Source organism: Microcaecilia unicolor, chromosome 6 (assembly GCF_901765095.1).
Source record: "Microcaecilia unicolor chromosome 6, aMicUni1.1, whole genome shotgun sequence".
Classification (NCBI taxonomy): Eukaryota; Metazoa; Chordata; class Amphibia; order Gymnophiona; family Siphonopidae; genus Microcaecilia; species Microcaecilia unicolor.
Window position 1 is genome coordinate 83858910 of NC_044036.1, and position 21881 is coordinate 83880790.

Sequence of the window (21881 nt, forward strand, 5' to 3'; positions counted from 1 at the left end):
CCTAGGCTCCGTGAGTATGACCAGCAAATGCAGCTGTCTTAAAAGTATACTCCCGTATCGCCACTCCGCGAACATCTGCGTTATTTTGGATCTCTCTCAGAAGCGGGTCCAGCGCCAAAATAAAGAGAAGTGGCGACAGTGGACCTATTGTATTTATTTAAAGTTTTCAGATTTGATTCCAAGACAAATATCTTGTACAGAAACAAAGAAATAACAAATACAGTTAATAATTCAACCAACAAGCAAAATCTTTAAATATAAAGTCCTCGACATTGTGGGGGAGAAGATCAACAGAAATTATGAAAATAAATTAGCACATATAGGGCCCTGTTTACTAAGGTACACTAGTGTTTTTAGTGCATGCTAAAAATTAACACGCAGTAAACGCTAGAGACACCCATATATTCCTATAGGTGTCTCTAGCCTTTAGCGTGCGCTAAAAATGCTAGCGCGCCTTTATTGCGGCTTAGTAAACAGGGCCCATAGTAACTAAATGAACATTAAAGCAACCAGTTGCTTATAACTCCAATTATTCATTGCTCTAAACGGCTTACATTGCAGCCCTATTTGGAGAACTAGATATAACACGCTGACTGGTGGTGAAAGCAGTTAATTGTACAGGATTAAATAATACATATTTAACTATCTGGTACTTAATTATACATTTATAAGAGTATTTGAGGAAAAAGAGTACTTTTGAAGAGCTCCAGGTTTCAATAGAAGAAAACTTTTTCTTCTTCTCTGGGTCTCTTTACACAAATCAGGAAAAATCCTGGTTCGTAAACCTAGAAAAGAAGTATCTAGCTTTTTAAAGAATCAATATTTGTGCCGAAAGGGCCTTACCCATTTCTGCCACAGTTGTCCAGATAGTCGCTAAAGAAATGCTGTTGATGAAAGTGGGCCAAGTTTGGCTCTGCTTGGCCCACTTTCATCAACAGCAGTGCTTCTGATGTTGCAACTCCACCCGATACCACTCCCAACACCTGTTGGCCCGGAGGAGCCAAAGTTTTCTCGTGTAATACTGAATCCATCCTTCCATGGATTGGAACAAATGATGTCTTGCATCGAGCTCCAAGCTCTGGGTCCAGCGACTCATCGAGAGGCGGTTGTGGCGGGGGCGTCCGTAGATCCGGAGTCAGCAAGAGACTCAGTCCCGAGGTCTGGTGACACACCTCCAGGTCGTGGTGTCAGAAATCACTGACTACAAGCGAAGATGGAGTTTGGTTCTGAAGGAAGAAACTATCCATAGAACCCACAAATGAAAAAGAAGCTTGGGGCTGCGGTTCAGAGGGATAAACCCTCAGCCTTTCTTTCTTCTTCACCATAGTGAAACAGAGCACAGCTAAGCAGCAGTTTCCATCTTGATCCTCCCCCCCCCCCTTCAGGAACCTATTATATACAGAGAATTGATATGGAAATCAAAAGATTTGACTTCTTTTCTTTCCCATTAATGTTGAAAGCTGTTTGATTTCCTCATAGTGATTGCTTTCAGAGTCATATTGCTAAATTGGAAGGAATATACTGACATGTCTGCAGCTCCTTGTGACTCTGGGCAAGTCACTTAACCCTCCATTGCTCCTGGTACAAAATAAGTACCTGAATATATGTAAACCACTTTGAATGTAGTTGCAAAAACCTCAGAAAGGCAGTATATCAAGTCCCATTTCCCTTTCCCATGTCCAAGCATTTTTGGTGGAATCTTGTTTATTTATATTGGAAATATAAAGGGGTAATAGAGGAACAAAACAAGGCGCAATGTGTTTCCCATAATAAATGGGAATTATTGGATAAGGATATTGCTTCTCAAACTGTGTGATGATTGTACTTTGTTAATTATTGCTGGCTTGGTTTTGTTGGTGTATTTTATTTGTTAAATGTAATAATGAAAATCATTTGAACTTAGAATGCAGAGAGCAGTGATATGGGGCTATGAACTGTTTTGCAGTGAGTGCCATCATGTAGAACTGTCTACTGTCTTCAGCTAGTAAGGGTTTGTATGTATGCACTTAGTGCATAGAAATCCTGGAGGCTAGAGAGGCAGATAAGAAGTATATAGAGGAGACCAGCAGGGACATAATAGCAAGATCCCAACTCCAGTGTGACAGCCTCTGTGCTGCCTTAGAGGAAGGAATAAAGCTAACTGAAAAGAGAGTGTCACCTTAGCTTGGCGGGAAGTGATCCTATAGCCAGGTCTTGCCCTTCAGTTAATGCTATGAAAATCCATTCCTAATTTTCCAGCTGATCCTTATTCTGCTTATACAGTATAACTAAGTAGGTGGTAGGAAATTGCTTGCTGAAGAAGTCTTTTGATCTCAGAACTTAAGATAAGAGAACATCTGGGAGGGGAAGCATTCTGCCAACCAAAAGCTGACAGGTTCTAACTATTTTGGTAACTATGTCTTTCTCTCCTGATTTCTCACTTATCTTTTAGAATTTCATTTTGTAGGTTTTTATGTGCTCTAGAGCTTCTACACTGTTTGCAGGTCTCATGGAAGTTTAGTTACCATTTTAGTACAGAAAACCTATATATTGGCATGCAATCACAATGAAGCTAGTAGTCTACCTTAAATTCTCATAGTTGCATGTTAGCTCATAGAATAAAGCCTTATTTTTTGTGATGGTATGTCCAGGTTAGTGTGTGTGTGTAACTCTTCTAAAGCTCAGTTCCCTGACATGCAGCATCCTCTTGCACTGAGGATGGTTCTCCCAGGGCTTTTTGCCAGGATGGAAAGGGTCAGGATCTGTTGTAGTTGGTACGTTTCATCATTAGTAGTGTAGATAGCCAGGTAACAAGTGAATGTGAGGATCGCCTGGTAACTTGCCTCCTTGGTGCCAAGGTGATGGGCCTTGTGCATCTGCTAGATAAGATTTTAGACAGTTATGTTAATTATATTCTTGATATATCTTCTTCTGTGGTACATCCAGTTTACATTTATTATGTGCAGGTATTTTCTCTGTCTCTAGTGGGCTTACAAATGTAAGTTTTATTTTGTTTTGTTTTTTTACCTGGGGCAATGGAGGTTATGTGACTTGCCCAGAGTTCAAAGGAGATTCCAGAAGCCAAATTTTAGGTTTTTAAATAGAAGGTTTAAATCAAGAGCCTCCAAGGTACTATTATGAAAAATGCTTCTCTTTTCACCCACAGACCCCCCCCACACCCAAGATAGGCAGAAGAATTTAGATTTCATAGGAACTGGGCAATGTTTTGTGAGAAAAGGGAACCCATTCCAAAAGGATGAGCTCCACCTGAAGTATGGTGGAACCAGGCTGCTGATTCTAACATTTTAAAAAGGAGATGAGGTAGGAGAGTCGCATGATGCACTAGTCTGAGAAGGAATGCAGTAGAGGAGGTGCTGTTTTGCTTATCCGATGTTTGTTTAAAGCTGTGGAGAAGTGTATTCCCAAACTGTCAACAGAAAAAGTGAATATGCTCAAAATTACCAAGAACCAACCTGTACGTAGGCCACTGCACCTAGATAGGATTTTAGATAGTGCTGGGGAGAAGTCAGCTGTCTTGGTACATGTGGGTACCAATGACATAGGAAAATGTGGGAGAGAGGTTCTGGAAGCCAAATTTAGACTCTTAGGTAGAAAGCTCAAATCCGTTTCACGTGTAGGGCCCAGGAGACAGGCAGAGCTCCGGATTCTCAATGCATGGATGACACGATGGTGCAGGGAGAAGGGTTTTAGATTTGTTAGGAACTGGGCAACATTCTGGGGCAGGGGGAGCCTATTTCGAAAGGATGGGCTCCACCTTAACCAAGGTGGGACCAGGCTGCTGGCATCAGCATTTAAAAAGGAGATAGAGCAGCTTTTAAACTAGAAACGAGGGAAAGGCCGACAGTCGCTCAAACGTTCATGGTTCAGGATAAGGTATCTTTCAAAGATATCAACAAAACAGGGAAGCTAGGGTATCCTGATAGTGAGGTTGCAAAAGAGACCATAGTAGATCAGCGGCCTTATTTTCAAAAATGATGGGCGCCCATATTTCGACCCAAATCGGGAGATGGGTGTCCATCTCGCAAAGGCGCCCAAATCGGTATAATCGAAAGCAGATTTTGGGCTTCTTCAACTGCACTCTGTCGCGGGAATGAACAAAGTTGACAGGGGCGTGTCGGAGGCGTAGTGAAGGCGGGACTGGGGCGTGTTTATCGGCCGAGGAGAGATGGGTGCCTTCGGCTGATAATCAAAAAAAAAAAGGCCGGCAGAAGCGAGAATTTGGGTCGCTTTTGCTGGACCCTTTTTTTTTTTTTTCACAACCCAAGTCCCAAAAAAGTGCCCCAACTGGCCAGATGACCACCGGAGGGAATCGGGGATGACCTCCCCTGACTCCCCCAGTGGTCACTAACCCCCTCCCACCACAAAAAAAGAACTTTAAAAACTTTGTTTGACAGACTGTATGCGAGTCTCAAATGTCATACCCAGCTCCCTGACAGCAGTATGCAGGTCCCTTGGAGCAGTTGTTAATGGGTGCAGTGGACATCAGGCAGGCGGACCCAGGCCCACCCCCCCCACCTGTTCCACTTGTGCTGGAACTTTTCCCGTATGAGGAAAGGATAAAAAGGTTAGGGCTCTTCAGCTTGGAAAAGAGACATCTGAGGGGGGGATATTATTAGGGTCTATAAAATCTTGAGTGGTGTAGAATGGGTAGCAGTGAATCGATTTTTTACGCTTTCAAAAAGTGCAGAAACCAGGGGATACTTGATGAAATTACTTGGAAATACTTTTAAAACAAATAGGGAATATTTTTTTTCACTCAAAGAATGAGTAAGCTCTAGAACTCGCTGCCGGAGAATAAGGTAACAATGGTTAGCATATCTAGGTTTGAACAAGTTCCTTGAGGAAAAGTCCATAGTCTGTTATTGAGATGGGCATGGGGAAGCCACTGCTTGCCCTGGAATTGGTAGCACGGAATGTTGCTACTGTTTGGGTTTCTGCCAGGTACTTGTAACCTGGATTGGCTACTGTTGGAAGCAGGATACTGGGCTAGATGTACCATTGGTCTGACCCAGTATGGCTCTTATGTTCTTATATTCTTAATATGCAGTATTTACTATGGGCTCCATTTTACCACAGGTGTTTGATGACATTTGCGCCCACTAGCACACTTCCGTAAATCTACCCTGTTTCATACATGTTACAATGGAGAGTAAAGTAATGTAGCCAAAGTCATGTGGAGTGTCAGTGGTATAAGCATGTTTGGAGCTCTGATTTCTCTGGTTCTTGACCTGTTGCTCTAACCCCAAGGCTGCTGCTACTCTCAGTTTTCAGTGAATCGGAACCATTTATGGGTTTGATGCTTGCCTTCAATCAAGAATTCTGTAAAAGGTGCTTTATTTTTTATAAAATCTGTGATCCTCTGATTTTCTTATTTTATAGCATCTAATATGCGAAAAGGCATTATTTCTAATTCTGCTGTGGTCCATTAAGGGAGATTGACCTCTGTTGTGTGTAAAGATGTAGAGATAGTGCTGTGTTGAAATTCTGGGAATAATGTTTGAAATGCATTATGTTCAGCTGTCCTCTATATTTTGTCTGGTTCCAGTATGATACTAGTCCAGTCTGTCCACTTCAATAACAGCAATTTAGATGATAGAATGGAATGTGTGCAATTACAGTAATTGGGCATGTCACTTGATTTTTGGCATACCTATTCTGCCTGATGTAAAAAGCATCATCCTTGCTTGTCCTATTTTAATTACTATGAATTTTAAACAGGAAATAAATCATTGTATCATCTTGGAGCTAACATGTACAAGCTTAAATATTGTGATTTTAAAATGCATAAAGACCATTTATAGATATATAAAGAAGTAAGAAGTTGAGTTGTATAATCAAGTAGCAAGTTAAGCATCTCAGAAGGTACCAGAGAAAATCCTGTCATTCAAGCAGCTTGTAATATATATTTTCTGAACAGACCTATCCTAGAAAGTTCCTGCCTGATGAGTCTCTCTGACTTTTCTGCAATGAGAAAGTGAAATGGAATCAAACCAGATCATTAAATTTGCTCTCCAGATATTTTAGTTTTGAACTGATTCATTCATAAAAGGTTTGACCCATTGTTTGCATGCTACTAGGCTTTTATGCCAAAATTCTTTTAAAAAGGTGTTACCAGTGGTGTGCCACAAAGTTCAGTTCTTGGGCTGATTCATTTAAATATTTTTATAAGTGATATTACTGAAGGGGGTTGGCTGGTAAGGTTTGCCTTTTTGCGGATGATACCAAAATCTGCAATAGAGTAGACGCCCCTGATGGTGTGGATAACTTGAGGAAGGACTTAGCAAATTAGAGGAATGGTCTTGAATTTGGCAGCCAAGTTTTAATGCTAAAAAATGCAGTGCCATGAATTTGGGCTGCAAAAACCCGAGGGAATGGTACAGTTTAGGGGGGATGAAGAACTTTTGTGCACAAAAGAGGAGAGGGATTTGGGTGTGATTGTATGTGATGTGGAGGGGCATTTTCGAAAGAAACGTCCAAGTTGCAATTTGGACGTCTTTGCAAAACGTCCAAATCCAGGGGCAGGGGAAACCTGTATTTTCAAAACAAGATGGACGTCCATCTTTCATTTTGAAAATATTGTCGGAGACGTCCAGATCCTTAGATTTGGACGTCCTTGGATCTGGATGTTTCTGACTTTCGGCGATTTTCGAAACCAAAGACGTCCATGTCAAAAACGTCCAAATGCAAGCCATTTGGACGTGGGAGGAGCCAGCATTTGTAGTGCACTGGTTCCCCTGACTTGCCAGGACACCAACCGAGCCCCCTAAGGGGCACTGCAGTGGACTTCATAAATTGCTCCCAGGAACATAGCTTCAGTGGCGCGTACCAAGGGGGGGGGGGGGGTGGGGGCGGTCCGCCCCGGGTGCATGCTGCTGGGGGGTGCCGCAGTGCACGCCTGTCAGCTGAGTGCGCTAACTTCGCTGCAGCTCCCTCTGTCCCGGAACAGAGGGAGCTGCAGCGGAGTTAGCGAACTCAGCTGACAGGTGCATGCCGCGGCACCCCCCCCCCAGCGGCGTGCACCGAGGGGGTGTCATTTCGCTGGGGGGGGGGCCGCGCTGCACCTGGGGGGGGGGGGCGCATCAGCGATCTGCCCCGTGTGTCATGCTGGCTAGGATCGCCACTGCATAGCTCCCTTACCTTGTGTGCTGAGCCCCCCAACCCCCCCCCCCCCCCAAAGCCCACTACCCACAACTGTACACCACTATCTTAGCCCTTACGGGTGAAGGGGGGCACCTATATGTGGGTACAGTGGGTTTTGGAGAGCTCGCTGGTTTCTCCACAAACGTAACAGGTAGGGTGGTATGGGTCTGCCTGTCTGAAGTGCACTGCAATACCCAATAAAACTGCTCCCGGGACCTGCATGCGCTGTCATGGACCTGAGTATGACATCTGAGGCTGGCACAAAATATTTTTAAGATGTTTTTTGAGGGTGGGAGGGGGTTAGTGACCACTAGGGGAGTAATGGGAAATCATCCCCGATTGCCTTCGGTGGTCATCTGGTCATTTCGGGCACCTTTTTGTGCATTATTTGTAAAAAAAAAAAAAAAAAAAACACACGTCCGGATGAAAGCGTCCAAGTGTTCGTCAGCAACGTCCTTGTTTTTTTCGATTAAGGGTCAAGGACGTCCAAGTGTTAGGCACGCCCAAGTCCCGCCTTCACTATGCCTCTGACACTCCCCCTTGAACTTTGGACGTCCTTGCGACAGACTGCAGTTGGAGACGTCCAAAATCAGGTTTCGATTATACCGATTTGGACGTCTCTATGAGAAGGACGTCCATATTCCATTTTATGTTGAAAGATGGACGTCCTTCTCTTTCAAAAATGAGGCCGATAGTAACTTAGTAAATGACAGCAGATAAAGACCTGAACGGTCCATCTAGTCTGCCCAACAGTCATATTTATTATCAAATCATAATTAAACCAACAATGAACGTGATGATCTTAAGGTGGCCAAACAGGTAGAAAAGGTGATGGCGAGAGCTAGAAGGATGCTTGGGTGCATAGGGAGAGGAATGGCTAGTAGGAAAAAGGAAGTGATGATGTCCCGGTATAAGACTCTGGTGAGAACTCATTTAGAATATTGTGTACAATTCTTAAGACTGCACCTTTAACAAGATATAAACAGGATGGCGTTGGTCCTGAGAGCAGCTACTGAAATAGTCAGTTGTCTTCGTCATAAAGCGTATGGGGACAGACTTAAAGATCTCAATATGTATACTTTGGAAGAAAGGTGGGAGATATGATAGAGACGTTTAAATACATACGCAGCATAAATGTACAGGAGGCGAGTTTCAGTTGAAAGGATGTTCTGGAATGAGGGAGCATAAGAAGAATATGAAAGGGGTTAGACTTAGAAGTAACCTGAGGAAATGCTTCTTCACTGAAAGATGGTGAATTAATGAAACAGCCTCCCGGTGGAAGTGGTAGAGACGAAAACAGTATCTGAATTCAAGAGAATTTGGATGAAGTACATAGGATCTCTAAGAGAGAGAGTAGATGGCATGGATGGGCAGACGGGATAGGCATACTGGATAGGCCATATGGTCTTTTTCTGCCTACATTTTTCTGTTGTTCTAAAAGAGTAATAAGGAAATCTTTTCACTATATTAAATATGCAAGAGGGAAAAAATTTTTTGACCTGGCTGTTTCCTGCTGCTCCTATCCACTCCTATCTTCAGAACCAGGACTGTAATCTGGCACCATGGGTCTTTTGCTTAGGAATTCCCCTCCCCCCTATCGTTATCTGCGCTTCTCCTTCCAGACCCCTGCAGTATCCATAGGCATCGATATGGGATGGCACAGGGTAGCAAATGGCACCCTAAATATATCACTTGCCACCCCAAAAATATTGCTTGCCACCCTTTTGCAAACTCAGGGCTCTTTTTCCTAGTACCTGCCTCAAGGCTTTTCTGCTCAATTTGTTCCTTCCTGTTTGTGGGCAGTGCAGCCTACAGTGCCTCTCTTTGCAGGCCTGTCTTCTTTCATTTCCTATTCAGCAGAGGTGGTCTGCGAGGAGAGGTACTGGAGAGGTCTCTGCTTCTGCTGTTCTTTGGAGGAGCCAGCAGGTCAGGCTGTCTGCAGGTGGAAAGGAGCAAATTGTGGAGAAAAGCCTTGAATACTGTTCTGCAGTGTTTTGGTGTAAGCACCCAGAGATTAAGGCAGAAACTGCTACTTCTCAAATCCTATGGCTGGTGCTGTTCAGGACAGGTTTAGAAGAGATACTGGCTTAAGAGAGAAAAGAATAAGGGAGGGGATAGATGGTGAGGTGGAGGATGAAGGGATGAGAAAAGGAGGTGAAGGAGAAAGGGATGAGGGAAAGAGGAGGGGAAAAGGATGGAGAAAAGACATAGAAGACAAATGAAGGAGGGCAAAATACAGGAGAGAGACGAAGGAGAACTGAGAACGAATAGTAAAAGAGAGATCTGCTGTTTGTGATCTGTAACCTGTTAAAATCATCCACAGTACCTGAAGATTGGAGGATGGCCCATATAACGCTTATTTTTGAAAAGCAATCCATGGGTGATCCAGGAAATTATAGACCGGTAAGCCTGACATCCATGCTGGGCAAAATAGTGGAAACTATTATAAAGAATAAAATCACTGAACACATGGTTTTATGGGACAGAATCAACATGGATTCAGACAAGGGAAATCTTGCCTCACCAATTTGTTTCATTTCTTTGAATGTGTGAACACAAATGTGGATAAAGGTGTGCTGCTTGATATAATGTATCTAGATTTTCAGAAAGCGTTTGACAAAGTTCCTCGTGAGAGACTCCTGAGAAAATTAAAAACCCATGGGATAGGAGGCAATGTTCTATTGTGCATTAGGAATTGGTTGTTAGCCGTTTAACCCTACCCTCTGTTTTCTATCCAGTTCTCTCAGTGGAGGAGGGTGAATAGTGGAGTGCCGCAGGGTTCTGAACTAGGACCTGTGCATTTTAACATATTTATAAATGATCTGGAAACTGGAGCTTAGGACAAGTGCAAAGTTATGCACATTGGTTAAGAATAATCCAAATCATATTAGGAAAGGGATCAAAATAAGACAAAGAATATTATAATGCCTCTGTATTACTCCATGATGTGTCCACATCTTTATAGTGTGCAATTCTGGTCACCATATCTTTAAAAGAATATCTCAGAATTAGAAAAGGTTCAAAAGAAGGGAGACCAAAATGATTAAGGGGATGAAACTCCTCTCATATGAGGAAAGACTTAAGAGTTTAGGATTCTTCAGCTTGAAAAAAAAAGACAGCTGAGGGGGGGCATATGATAGAGGTCTACAAAATACTGAGTGGTGTAGAATGGGTATATCAATTTTTTACAGTTTCAAAAAGTACAAAGACTGGGGGACACTCAAGGAAGTTACATGGTGAATTTGAGGAGCTTTACCCGTGAAGTGCAGTGCTGCTTTTGGGATTCATGGTCTGAGTGAAAAGATATGTGAGGGGAACTTTCGACTCTCATTGACACCCTGCTTAAAGGCAGGCAAGACTTGGAGGTATGTTTCGGGGTCATGGAGGTGCAATTTGAAGAACAAGGCGAAGTGATCTCGGAGCTGCAATCTAAATATACCAACCTTGAGGTTCAGTTTGAGGCCTTGCAATTTAAACTGGATGATATAGAGAATAGAAGCCGTCACAACATCTTGAGATTCCATGGTGTGCTGGAGAACAACCACCAGGAGAATGTCCGAGAGCTAGAACAGACCCTGTGTTGCCAGCTGCTAGAGCTTCCTGAATTGGCACCTGATATTGAGCTGCTTCGGACAGTCGACCCTGAGACATCATTGTATGCTTTGCACAGCAAACTGACGAGGAGCTGCTAATGCTGAAGGCACGTGCTCTTCCTTGCTTCAGTTTCAAGGTGCCTTGTTGTTTGTTTTTCAAGATATTTCTGCATTTACATCGGCGAGTCCAACGGGTAGACGTGAATTGTTTGTTTACTCTTTCCAAAAATACTAGGATAGGGGGCATGCGATGAAGCTACAAAGTAGTAAATTTATAACGAATCGGAGAAAATGTTTCTTCACTCAACGTGTAATTAAACTCTGGAATTCACTGCCAGAGAATGTGGTAAAGGCAGATAGCTTAGCGGGGTTTAAAAAGGGTCTGGACGGCTTCCTAATGGAAAAGTGCATAGACCATTATTAAATTGACTTGAGGAAAATCCACTGCTTATTTCTGGGATAAGCAGCATAGAATGTATTGAATTTTCTGGGATCTTGCCAGGTATTTGTGACCTGGATTGGCCACAGTTGGAAACAGGATGCTTGGCTTGATGGACCTTTGGTCTGTCCCAGTTTGGCAATACTTATTTACTTCCCACCGTAGACGGCAGTGACGAAAAAGACCACATTACCGGTGGAAGGCGGGACGATCCCCAGGACTGTAGGTTGGAGGTATCCCTCAAGCTTGCATTTGAGGTAGTGGCATTAATTCTCCAGTCATCCGTCTGCAGCTCTTATGCAGCAAGGGCCTGCCTTTTGTGGGTGCAAAGAGCTTCCTCAGTAGACTACCTCCTTAGGGATTTCAAGGCCCTAGAGTCTGGACCGACCTATCTGGCGGATCTGTTTTATGATCTGTTATGGTCATCGGCCAATGAGGTGTCCTTGGCAGTGACGGCTCGTCGTTGGATATAGTTATGCCATTGGACAGCGGATGTGGCCTCACAGTCGAGACTGACGAAGTTGTCCTTCAAGGGGAAGCTTGTCTTTGATGAAGATCTAGAAAAGATTGTGAAAGCGTTGAGTGACTAAGAGTCAGTGCTTGCCCGAAGACAGATCGGTTCTCAATCAGGCCCTCCCTGCTCCCGTTTTTGGGAGGCAAGGTGATACCATCCAGGGTGCATGGGGTCCTTTAAGAGACCTAAGTTCCAGCAGAGGTCGCAGTCCTTTTGGAGTGAGCGCTGACCCTCAGCCTCTGCCTCTAGGGCTCAGCCCTCAGCAAGAGGTCCACAATGATGGGGCCCTGGCTCATTTCATACCAGTGGTGGGGGGGGGGGGGTCGGTTGTTCCATTTTCTGGGGGAATGGGCCAGGGTAACTTTAGACGAATGGGTCTTGGAAGTAATATATGAGATGGGTATAAACTAGAGTTTGCCTGTCCCTTGGCATTTATTTTTCTGGAGTCTCCATGCAAAGCAGCGGCCAAGGTGGCAGCGGTATGAGACACTGGCGGAATTGCTGCAGCTAGGGGCAGTGCAGCCCATGCGGCCAAGGTTGTTACTCCATTTACATTGTGGTCTTCAGAAAGGGCGGGTCTTTTCGCCCTGTTCTAGACCTCAAGTCCTTCAACAAGGCCTTATGGGTTGGGCATTTCCAAATGGAAACATTGTGGTCAGTCATTGCTGTGGTGCAACCAGAGAAGTTATTGACCACGCTCGATCTGAAGGAGGCCTATCTACATGTCCCTATTTGGCTGCCTCATCAGCACTTTCTGCGGTTTGCAGTGCTCTGGCCACAACTGCAGTTCCAAGCTATGCCCTTCGGACTCGCTACAGCGCCCAGAACCTTTTCAAAGATCATGGTAGTTGTAGTGGCAGCACTTTGGAAGGAGGGGATTCAGGTGCATCCCTAATTGAACGATTGGCTCATTCGGGTACTGTCCTACGAAGAGAGTTTAAAGGCCACAGATAGAGTGATTGGTCTACTTCAGTCCTTGGGCTGGGTGATCAATGCGCCAAAATGCCATCTCTCCCCATCGCAGTCTCTGGAATACCTGAGTTTGATTTTCAACACCAGGACGGAGACAGTGTCGCTGCTGGCAGAGTGCAGGCTCCAGCTACAGAACCAGCTGAAGAGTCTACTAAGGCTGATGGCTCCATGTGCACGGGAGTATGTACAGTTGTTGGGGTCTATGACATCCACATTGGAAGTAGTGCTGGGGGCCAAGAGTCATATGCAACCACTTCAGTTGTCCCTGCTAGCTGCTGGTCACTCCTATCGGAGGATTACCAGGTCAGGGTTCCGTGGACACCACAGGCTCGATCGACCATGCGGTGGTGGTTGAAGATGGAACACCTTCAAAAGGGATTTCTCTTGGCGATGCCAGCCTGGGTGGTAGTGACCACAGAGGCTTGCTGGGGGGCTCATTGTCTGGGCCTGATGGCCCAGGGGCCTTGGTCTCTGGCAGAGGCAACCTGATCCATCAACCAGTTGGAGCTGCGAGCGATTCATTTGGCATGTCAGGAGTTCATGAACATCCTGTGAGGGTGTCCTGTGTGGGTGCTGTCGGACAATGCAATGGCGATAGCCTACATGAACAGGCAAGGTGGTACAAAGAGTGTCTCACTGGCAAAAGAAAAAAGTTATTTAACCAGAGCCAAATTAATTAGGAGATCTATCACTGGCAAAAGAGGCAGAGCTCCTATGCCGTTGGGCAGAGGCTCATCTGACCCTGCTTTCAGTGGCACACATTGCAGGTTTGGTCAATCTGCAGGCAGTTTTCCTGAGTTAGCATCTCCTAGACCTGAGCGAATGGGAACTGTCACTGCTAGCTTTCCTGGTGATCATGGCCAACAGGGTCGACACAAAGGTAGTCCAGTTCTTCCGCGGGGGAGGGATTTCAGCTTAGAGGGCATAGATGCCCTGCTCCAAATTTGGCCCCCTGGGTTACTCTCTGTGTTTCCCTTGGTGGGGTGAGTCAGGGAGTGGATTGTGAGGCATCCCAGAAAGGTAATATTAGTAGCACCGGATTGGCCTTGGTGCCCCTGGCATGCGGACCTAATCAGGCTGCTGATGGATCGCCCATTTTGTCTTCCAGTTTGGGAAGGTCTGCTGTGCCAGGGGGCCCATTCGGATGGCGGCTCCCTCCCACTTTGGTCTTACGGCATGGCTGTTGAGAGGGTGTGTCTGAGAAAGGAGGGATATCCTGATACAGTCATTACAACCATGCTGCAGGCCAGAAAATTCTCCACTTCTACGGCATATGCTAGGGTCTGGCACACGTTTGAAGTGTGGTGTTCATCCTCAGGCGTCCTTGCCATTTCGGCTTTGGTCTCCATTATTCTGGCTTTTCTGCAGGAGGGTCTGGAGAAGTCGCTCTCCCTTAATATGTTGAAAGTACCGGTGGTGGCACTGGTCTGTTTTCTAGGCCGACTGCAAGGCTTCTTGTTAGCCGCACACCTGCATGTCATTCACTTTCTGTGAGGAGTGAACCATATGAATCCGCCTCGTCTACTGATTTTACTATCTTGGAACTTAAACCTCATTTTGCAGGCCATGCACAGTTTGGATGGTTTACCACTGCTTTGGTTTGGATGGCATTTCCACTGCTTTGGTATCAACAATACTGAAGAGAAGCTGGCTGCATGTGACCACATATAGCTATCTCTGAAGTTCTCTCTTTATCTCCATCTGCTGGTAGAGGGACATAACCCACAAGTCTCTGGATTGATCTGTCTGGACTAATGGAAAGAAAATCATCAGGTAAGAACTAATTTTTCCATTTCTTTTTTATTTACTTTATTTATTTATTTATTAGGATTTATTTACCGCCTTTTTGAAGGAATTCACTCAAGGCTATGTACAGTAAGAATAGATCAGACATGAGCTGTAGACCATTACAGCAGTAAAAATATTCAAATAACAATACAAAGTATGGCATAGTATACTACATTTTAATTGATAGTGAAGGGTATAAGCAAAGATGGAACATATAGATAGGTAAGAGAGTAAGAAGAGTTAGAAAGTAAGGTGACTAATTTAAAGAAAATAGCACATGAGGTCAGAGAAATGGTTAAATATATCTCAGCTAGGGTAGGAGTGGATAAACATGTCCTGCCACAGTACGTGCAGCCCATGTCACTCCTTGTGTGTGTGAGCCAGACTAACAAGTTAGTTACTTCTTCCATTAAAGGCCTGGTTGAAGAGCCAAGCTTTCATCTGCTTCCTGAAGTAGAGATAGTCTTGTGTTAAGCGGAGCCTTTCAGGCAGTGCATTCCAGAGTGTGGGGGCTACTCCAGCATTATCTTTTTGTTCTGAACATCCTTATGCATTTAGGGCTGGTTTTTATATTTATTTTTATTTTTGAATGGATTTAGATCAGTTTTAGAAACTCGGGGCCTTTTATAAAGAGGCGGTAGGGCTTCCACATATGTAGCGCACACCAAATTGACATTACTGCCAATTTTGAAGTTGGCGTGCGCAGTTTCCTGTAGTAGAAAATATGTTTTTTGTTTTCTACCGCAGAGGGGGGGGGGGGGGGGGTGTTCCCAGAGGTGATCAGCAGTGCGCCCACATTGGCGTGCGTTGCTTGAGTACCGCACGTGTAGCGTCTGAGTCTTTACCGCTAGGTCAGTGGGTGGTGGTAAGGGCTCAGGCAGTAAATAGCCGCACACTACTTTTAATTTTAACACACAGCCATTTACTGTCCCATTTCCCAGCCGTTTCCAAAACGGCCCAGCGCGTGCCAAAAACACACACCCACACTACCACAGGCTGCTTTTTACCATGGCTTAGTAAAAGGACCCCTCGGCTTATTTTGCAGTCATCTTTAACCTCTACAGCCTGTATAAAACCAGTTTGCTTTTCAATATGGCTGATTCACTGTTTTGAGAGACAGATGAGAAGCTACTGCTCTGCATTATACTGCTTTTATCTGGTTTTCAGGAGCTGCCATCTGTATGAAATTCTACCCCCCCCTTTTTTTATAAACTTTTTTTAAAGGTATTTTCTGTAAAAATGCTTAGTTTGTTGATTTTCTTTTTTAAACTGTCTTGGATACCTGTTCACTAGCTAGGGGAAGCACTTCTCTGTACCCCTTGTTTGGTACGTATCCTTTCTGGTGCATATTCAGTTTGTTCCTAACACATATCCACTATGGTGTTTCGATACACAGAGCTTTATATTTATATACACTATGGTATTTTAAAAGTACAGTTATGCCTGTATTGGTTAAGAATGCTTCAACTGGTTGGTTTTATATTTGGCATATTTTATCTGGTTCACATGTCTGATACTCTCCCTTTTACAAGTATGTTTTTATTTTAAGTTTATGATTTTAATATTTGTATGCTCATTTTACTGCATGTTTTTTATTTGTTTTTAAATTGATGACATGAATGTGCATGTATTTTAATTATATCTATTATTTATACTTTTATACATATGTTTAATTCAGTAATGTGTCAATCAATAATCCCCTGATGCATCCTATTTGGCAAAATGTGGCCACATCAGGTCTATTTCAATAAAGATTTCTCTGGACTTGGGTCTGCTCTGGTTTCTGACACTTCTCAAAACCGACACATTCCAATCCTTAAAAAGAATTATTCAATACAAATATTTTTTTCTACCTTGTTGTCTGGGCACTTTTTGTGTAGGTCTTCTCCTAAATTCTTTTCCAGGTCTGCCTTTCCATTTCGTCTCTTGTCCTTCTCCCCTTCCTTCTCTATGCCTGTTTAGCACTGATCTTTCATTTTTTATGTTTCTTTTCTGACTTTTCTCATTGCTGTCTCTATATTCACCTATATATGGCTTTTACCCCTCATTCTCCCTTTCTGTCACCCTCCTGTCTGGTTTCCATTTCACCTTTCATCTACCTATCAGCTTTTCCCATTTCCCTCTCATCCCCTCTCCATCAATCCCATTGTCCCACTGTCTTTTTCTTATGTTTCCTGTTCTCTTCCTCAGCCCCCCCCCCATCTTATATATTTATCTGCTCCACCGTCTCTCATCCCCTCACCAGCCTCAGTTCCATCCCTGTCTCTCCTTCCTTCCCTTGCTTCCAAGCCATTCTCTGTAACCCACATCCTATTGCCTCTCTTTCACCGTCTTTTTAATTCTATTTCTACCCTCGCTCAATCCCTTGCAAGATCCATCCCCTTCCTCTCATATCCTTCCCCAGTACTCCCATCCCTTTTCAGTGCCTCTCATCCTCTCTGCATTCTTCCACATCATCACACTGTCTCAACATTTCTCTACATTGGGAGTGGAGGAGTGGCCAATTGGTTAGAGCACCGGTCATGTAATCCAGAGGTGGCCAGTTCAAATCCCACTGCTGCTGCTTGTGATCTTGGACGTCATTTAACCCTCCATTGCCTCAGGTATAAAATTAGATTGTGAGCCCTACTGGGACAGAAATATCCAGTGTACCTGACTGTAACTAACCTTGAGCTACTACTGAAAAAGGTGTGAGCAAAATCTAAATAAATAAATTTCATCCTAGTTCTCTTACCCCTCATTTTGCACAATCACTCATTCTCCCAACCCACTCATACCTTATCAGTTGCCAAGTACTCACTATCCTCTTGAAATTCCCACTCCATCTTTCCCATCCATAATTCCCTGCTCTGCTCCCCAACACTCTCTCCCATTCAGTCACCAAGTCCCAGTCATCATCTGGTATGTTCCCTACCCTTCTCCCTAAATCATTGTCATCCTGTTCCCCTTCTATTCCTAGTCCCATTCATCTTCTGCTCTGTTTCCCTTTCCCCTCCCCCTCCATCCCATCCATCTTCTGCTTTGATTTCCTTTTCCCTCTTCCCCAACCCCATCCATCGTTTTCTCTGTTTCCCTTCTTTCCCATCTTCCACTTCGCATCTATCTTCTGCTCTTTCTAGGGTCTCTTCCCCATTTGATATTTCTTCTCTCTCCATATCTACCATCAGTTTGTGTTCCTATCTGTCTTGTCCAGCACCTCCCCTCTGTCTCCCTGTTCCTCCTCTGTCCGGTTTATTTCCTTTCTCCTGCATCCCCACCCTGAGGCCATCATCTCTCCCCCTCTCTCCCCTTCCCCTCTCCCCATGGTATAGCATCTTTCCCTCTTGCAAAACTGCTTTGGTTGTACCACAGAAGGCTGCATATCAAATCCTTGACCCTCTCTCACTCCCCTCCTGGGTCCAGCATCTCAACTACTCTCTCTTCCCTACCCATTCATCCAATCTCTTTCTCTCTCTCCCTGTTCCACTCACCTCCCATCCCACCATCTCTCTTCCCTCTCTCTCTCGCTCAGCTCCCTGCAGCGCTGCACTCTCCTCCGGTCTTCCAGTGGGTCTCCAGCAGCATCAGTGAGGTAAGTACGCTACCTTCATTCAGCCCCTGAAGCTTTCCTTCTGCAGCTTGCTGCATATGCGGGAATAGGAGATTGTAACAGAGGGAAAGCTTTCAGGGCTGGTTGAGTGCAGCATGCTTACCTCACTGATGTTGTCGGCAACCCACTGGAAGATTGGAGGAGTACAGTGCTGCAGGAAACGGAGAGGTGCCTATGGGTAACAGCAGCTCATTCTTCCCCCCCTTCCCCCCAGCTGTGCCCATGCCTCCAGCACATGTTCAGTTTTCATGCATGCGTGAAAGCTTAGTATGCACTGATGCCTGCATTGGGGGTGGCTCACTAAAGCTACTACCAACTGAGCTGCATTGTGGGAAGTTCAGGTCACTTATACAGACAACTTCGGCTGAAGGGCGTGCGGATCCTAGCCAGCTGCAACAAGGGTGCACTGCTGCTGGGTGGGCCCTGGTTCACCCAGGCCCATCTATGGCTGCACCACTGATTATGGATATCCTGAAAACCAGACTGACTGGCTGTGCCCCGAGAATGGGTTGAGAAGCACTGTTCTAGGCCTGGTTCAATATTTACAGTGCTACCTTTTACACAGGTAGGATTGTTGCATTTTGAATCATGGGAGTTAATATTTTGGTTTGGTGTTTGCTATAGGTTCTGAGTATCCTTTTTGCCAGGTTATTTGTTACTTCACAAAATATTTCCAGTGGAAGTTTAGTGTGTTTCCAAGATGATTTTAATATTTGTGTTTGCTGAATTATAATGGATAAATGTCCTAGCTTCATTATTGGAGAATGTAGAGTGTGCTACAGAACTGTGAGTAACAGGTTTATGTTGAGATCCTGTTCCATCCTCTGTAGTCTCCAGACTTCACTTCCATATGGAAAAATTCATTGAATCATGTAATCAAATAATACTTGATTTACTGAGTGACTGAAACTGCCTAAGAGGTTTCTAAGGCCTTTGGGACTTACAGTATCTTTTATGACTAATTTGAAGTGGGGTGTGTGTGATATGCAGAAATGTCATTTTGGCTTGCCTCCCTCCCCCCACTAAATTCTTTTGCCTAGTGACGCCACTGCCTGTGTCTTTCTACTAGGTTGCAAGCAATAACCACAACTCCCTGCCCCCTTGATGGTGGAGGGGGGGGGGGGGGGGGGCTGTAAACATTGCCAGCACAGCAAACCTGAGGAGCATAGGGAATCAAACTAAAGACTTCTCACATGATAGTGCTTTGAAGGGCAGAAATAAGCTACAATTACTGCTACTACTATTACTACTACTAAAGGGCTTTTTGTTTGTTTTGTTTTTCATTGAGCTCTACTATCTTCATGTCTCTGTTTGCAGCCTGATATTTGAACTTAAAACAAGGAATTTTCTCTAGGATTCTTGGCCCTAGACACAAACAGATATATTGTAGGCCTTTTTTCTAAAAATCTCAACAGGGATTTTTTTTTTCTCCTTTTTTTATCATCTTGAAAGGTACCAAATCAGCACCAAATGAACACAAGACTTTGAGTTGTCAGCTGCATATTGACAGCTTCCCTGCTCTGTCCAAGTGTCTAGAGACCAGCTTGGGACAAAGGACTGGCCTGCCCTAGTGGTTAGAGCACCGGTCTTGACATCCAGAGGTGCCCAGTTCATATCCCACTGCTGCTCCTTGTAATCTTGGGCGAGTTACTTAACCCTTCATTGCCTCGGGTACAAACTTAGATTGTACCTGAATGTAACTCACCTTGAGCTACTACTGAAAAAGTCGTGAGCAAAATCTAAATAAATAAATACAGTTCAGACTTTTCTTTGCCTTTCAGCCAAGATTACCCAGTTTCATTTGTGAATGAATGTCAGTTATCTTGTGGATATTGTTTCCAGTGAGAGCTTGACTGAGTCCATCAACTCTGCTCATGCAAGTCAGATGATTAGCTTAGGTCCTTGCCAGTCTGATGGTAATTTGTTAATTTTCTTGCTCTACTTTACACAGGTGATGGAAAGTGAGGAGTTCATGCTGCTTCCAGCCAATCAACTAATTGATATAATATCCAGTGATGAACTAAATGTACGTAGTGAGGAGCAAGTATTTAATGCAGTGATGGCCTGGGTCAAGTACAGTATCCAGGAAAGACGCCCTCAGCTTCCACAGGTAAAATTGCCATAGACCCTCTTACACATTCACTAAACTGAGTGATAGGAAAGGAGTGGTGGTTGAGGAAAAAATACCAGTGTTTGGAGAATAAAAATCAAAATGTTTGTTTGTTTATTTATTTATTAGGATTTATTTACCTTTTTTTGAAGGAATTCACGCAAGGCAATGTACAGTAAAAATAAATTAAATATAAACAATAGACAATTACAGCAGTAAAAATATTCAAATAACAATACAAAATATGGCATAGTATGCTACTTACAACATCAGCACAATGTTGATGATATTACATATAGACACCTAATGTGGCCTTATTCCCAGTGATCCATGCTTTTCCCTTGGTGAACGTGGGGACTCTAGAAACGTTGAGTATTGATATTCATGCTGTTTCATATAAGCAGGATGAATCAGTCACACAGTTGGGTGATGTCATCCGACGGCATCAGGATGTAGTAGTGCTCTCATAGCTCAAATAACTAGAAAAAAAGCTAACTTTGTGTGCCCCTTCCCATGTGTCATTTGTGAGATACCTCTATTTTAATTTTCCACTTCATTGAATAAACATGATTTCTGTAGCTCTTCCTCTGCAGTGGGCACTTTTTTATAGCCTCAAATCAATTCTTCTGCCTTTTCTTCCTTCACTTTTTAATCACCAAAAAGTAAAGGAAGACACAAACAGAAAAGCTCTTCAAAAATGTTTTCTTCTATCTCTTCTCTGAGAATAGTCATTGAGTTTGACACTGTCTCCCAGCTCTTCAGCATACAAAGGAAAAGCTCAAATTTAAGAGATGTCTGATCACAGAATCTGCCTGCCCTTCCTTGATCAACTGATGACCAAGAAAACTACCACACTGGTGGGAAAAAGTCTCTGAGAACCCACTCGGGTCACAGTCACAAGCTTCCATAGCATTTGGTGGCGCAGAAGGGTCCATCAAAACCTAGGCAGGTAATAAATGTTCTCTATAAACACAGGATAAATCACACCCAGTCCCTTCCACTTTCCTGACGGATGATGCTAAGCTGAAATAACTGAGGTACCTATGACAGGGGACCAAAGTGAGGGAAGGGGCACATGTTCAGAAGCTATTTCTAGTAGTTTCTGATCTCGGAGAGCTGATCCATCCTGGTGCCACTGGATAACTTCACCCACTTTTATTTTATCTGATTTATACAGAGAACATTTGCTACAGGTAAGTAACCAGTGTTCACCTTAACAACCAGTTTATTTCATAGTCCTCAGATTATCTTTTTAAAGTTCTGTTAGTGAAGAGGAGCAATATTTACTGCTTACATGGGTGTACCTGCCTGGGTCATCATTGCAGGGGCACAGGAGACCTGGCTGTTATTGGCACAGTTATGGTGTTCTTGCTCCCTGTACCTGTGTACACACTAAAACACTTTCAGACTGATGTTGTGAACTGCGTTAACTTAGTACAGTGATCTTCTTGTTTAGTGCAGATTTTCTGTTCACAAAGAACTTCCGATGTAGCAAGGGTTTAGCACACAAAAAGTTGCACTAAAGGATTGCAACTTTGAAAATGAATGTGTTGCCACGTTTGATGTATCTCTTTCAGGTGCTCTCTCTTCGTTTGTCCCTTAACTTTCTCTCAGGTCTCCTAGACCGCTTTCTTCGCTTCATCGGGTCTAATAAAAGACTGAGTCTTTCTAGAACATTGCTTTACCGGGATCAGAAAAAGGGGGCTCTGGGGGTTCCGAACGTATACTGGTATTGC

The 21881-nt window shown here is 44.0% G+C and overlaps 1 protein-coding gene across 4 annotated transcripts in view; it reads left to right on the forward strand.

Moving 5' to 3' along the window:
* KLHL20 (kelch like family member 20) overlaps positions 1-21881 on the forward strand; it is a 154240-nt gene that overhangs the window by 58750 nt on the left and 73609 nt on the right. For all 4 annotated transcript variants that reach the window (XR_003942558.1, XM_030207239.1, XM_030207241.1 and 1 more), the window contains one exon: positions 19987-20145. Coding sequence is in view for 3 of the 4 variants with exons in the window: in XM_030207239.1 (XP_030063099.1) it covers positions 19987-20145 (159 nt within the window). In the remaining variant the exon portion in view is untranslated. The remainder of the gene's footprint in view (positions 1-19986; positions 20146-21881) is intronic.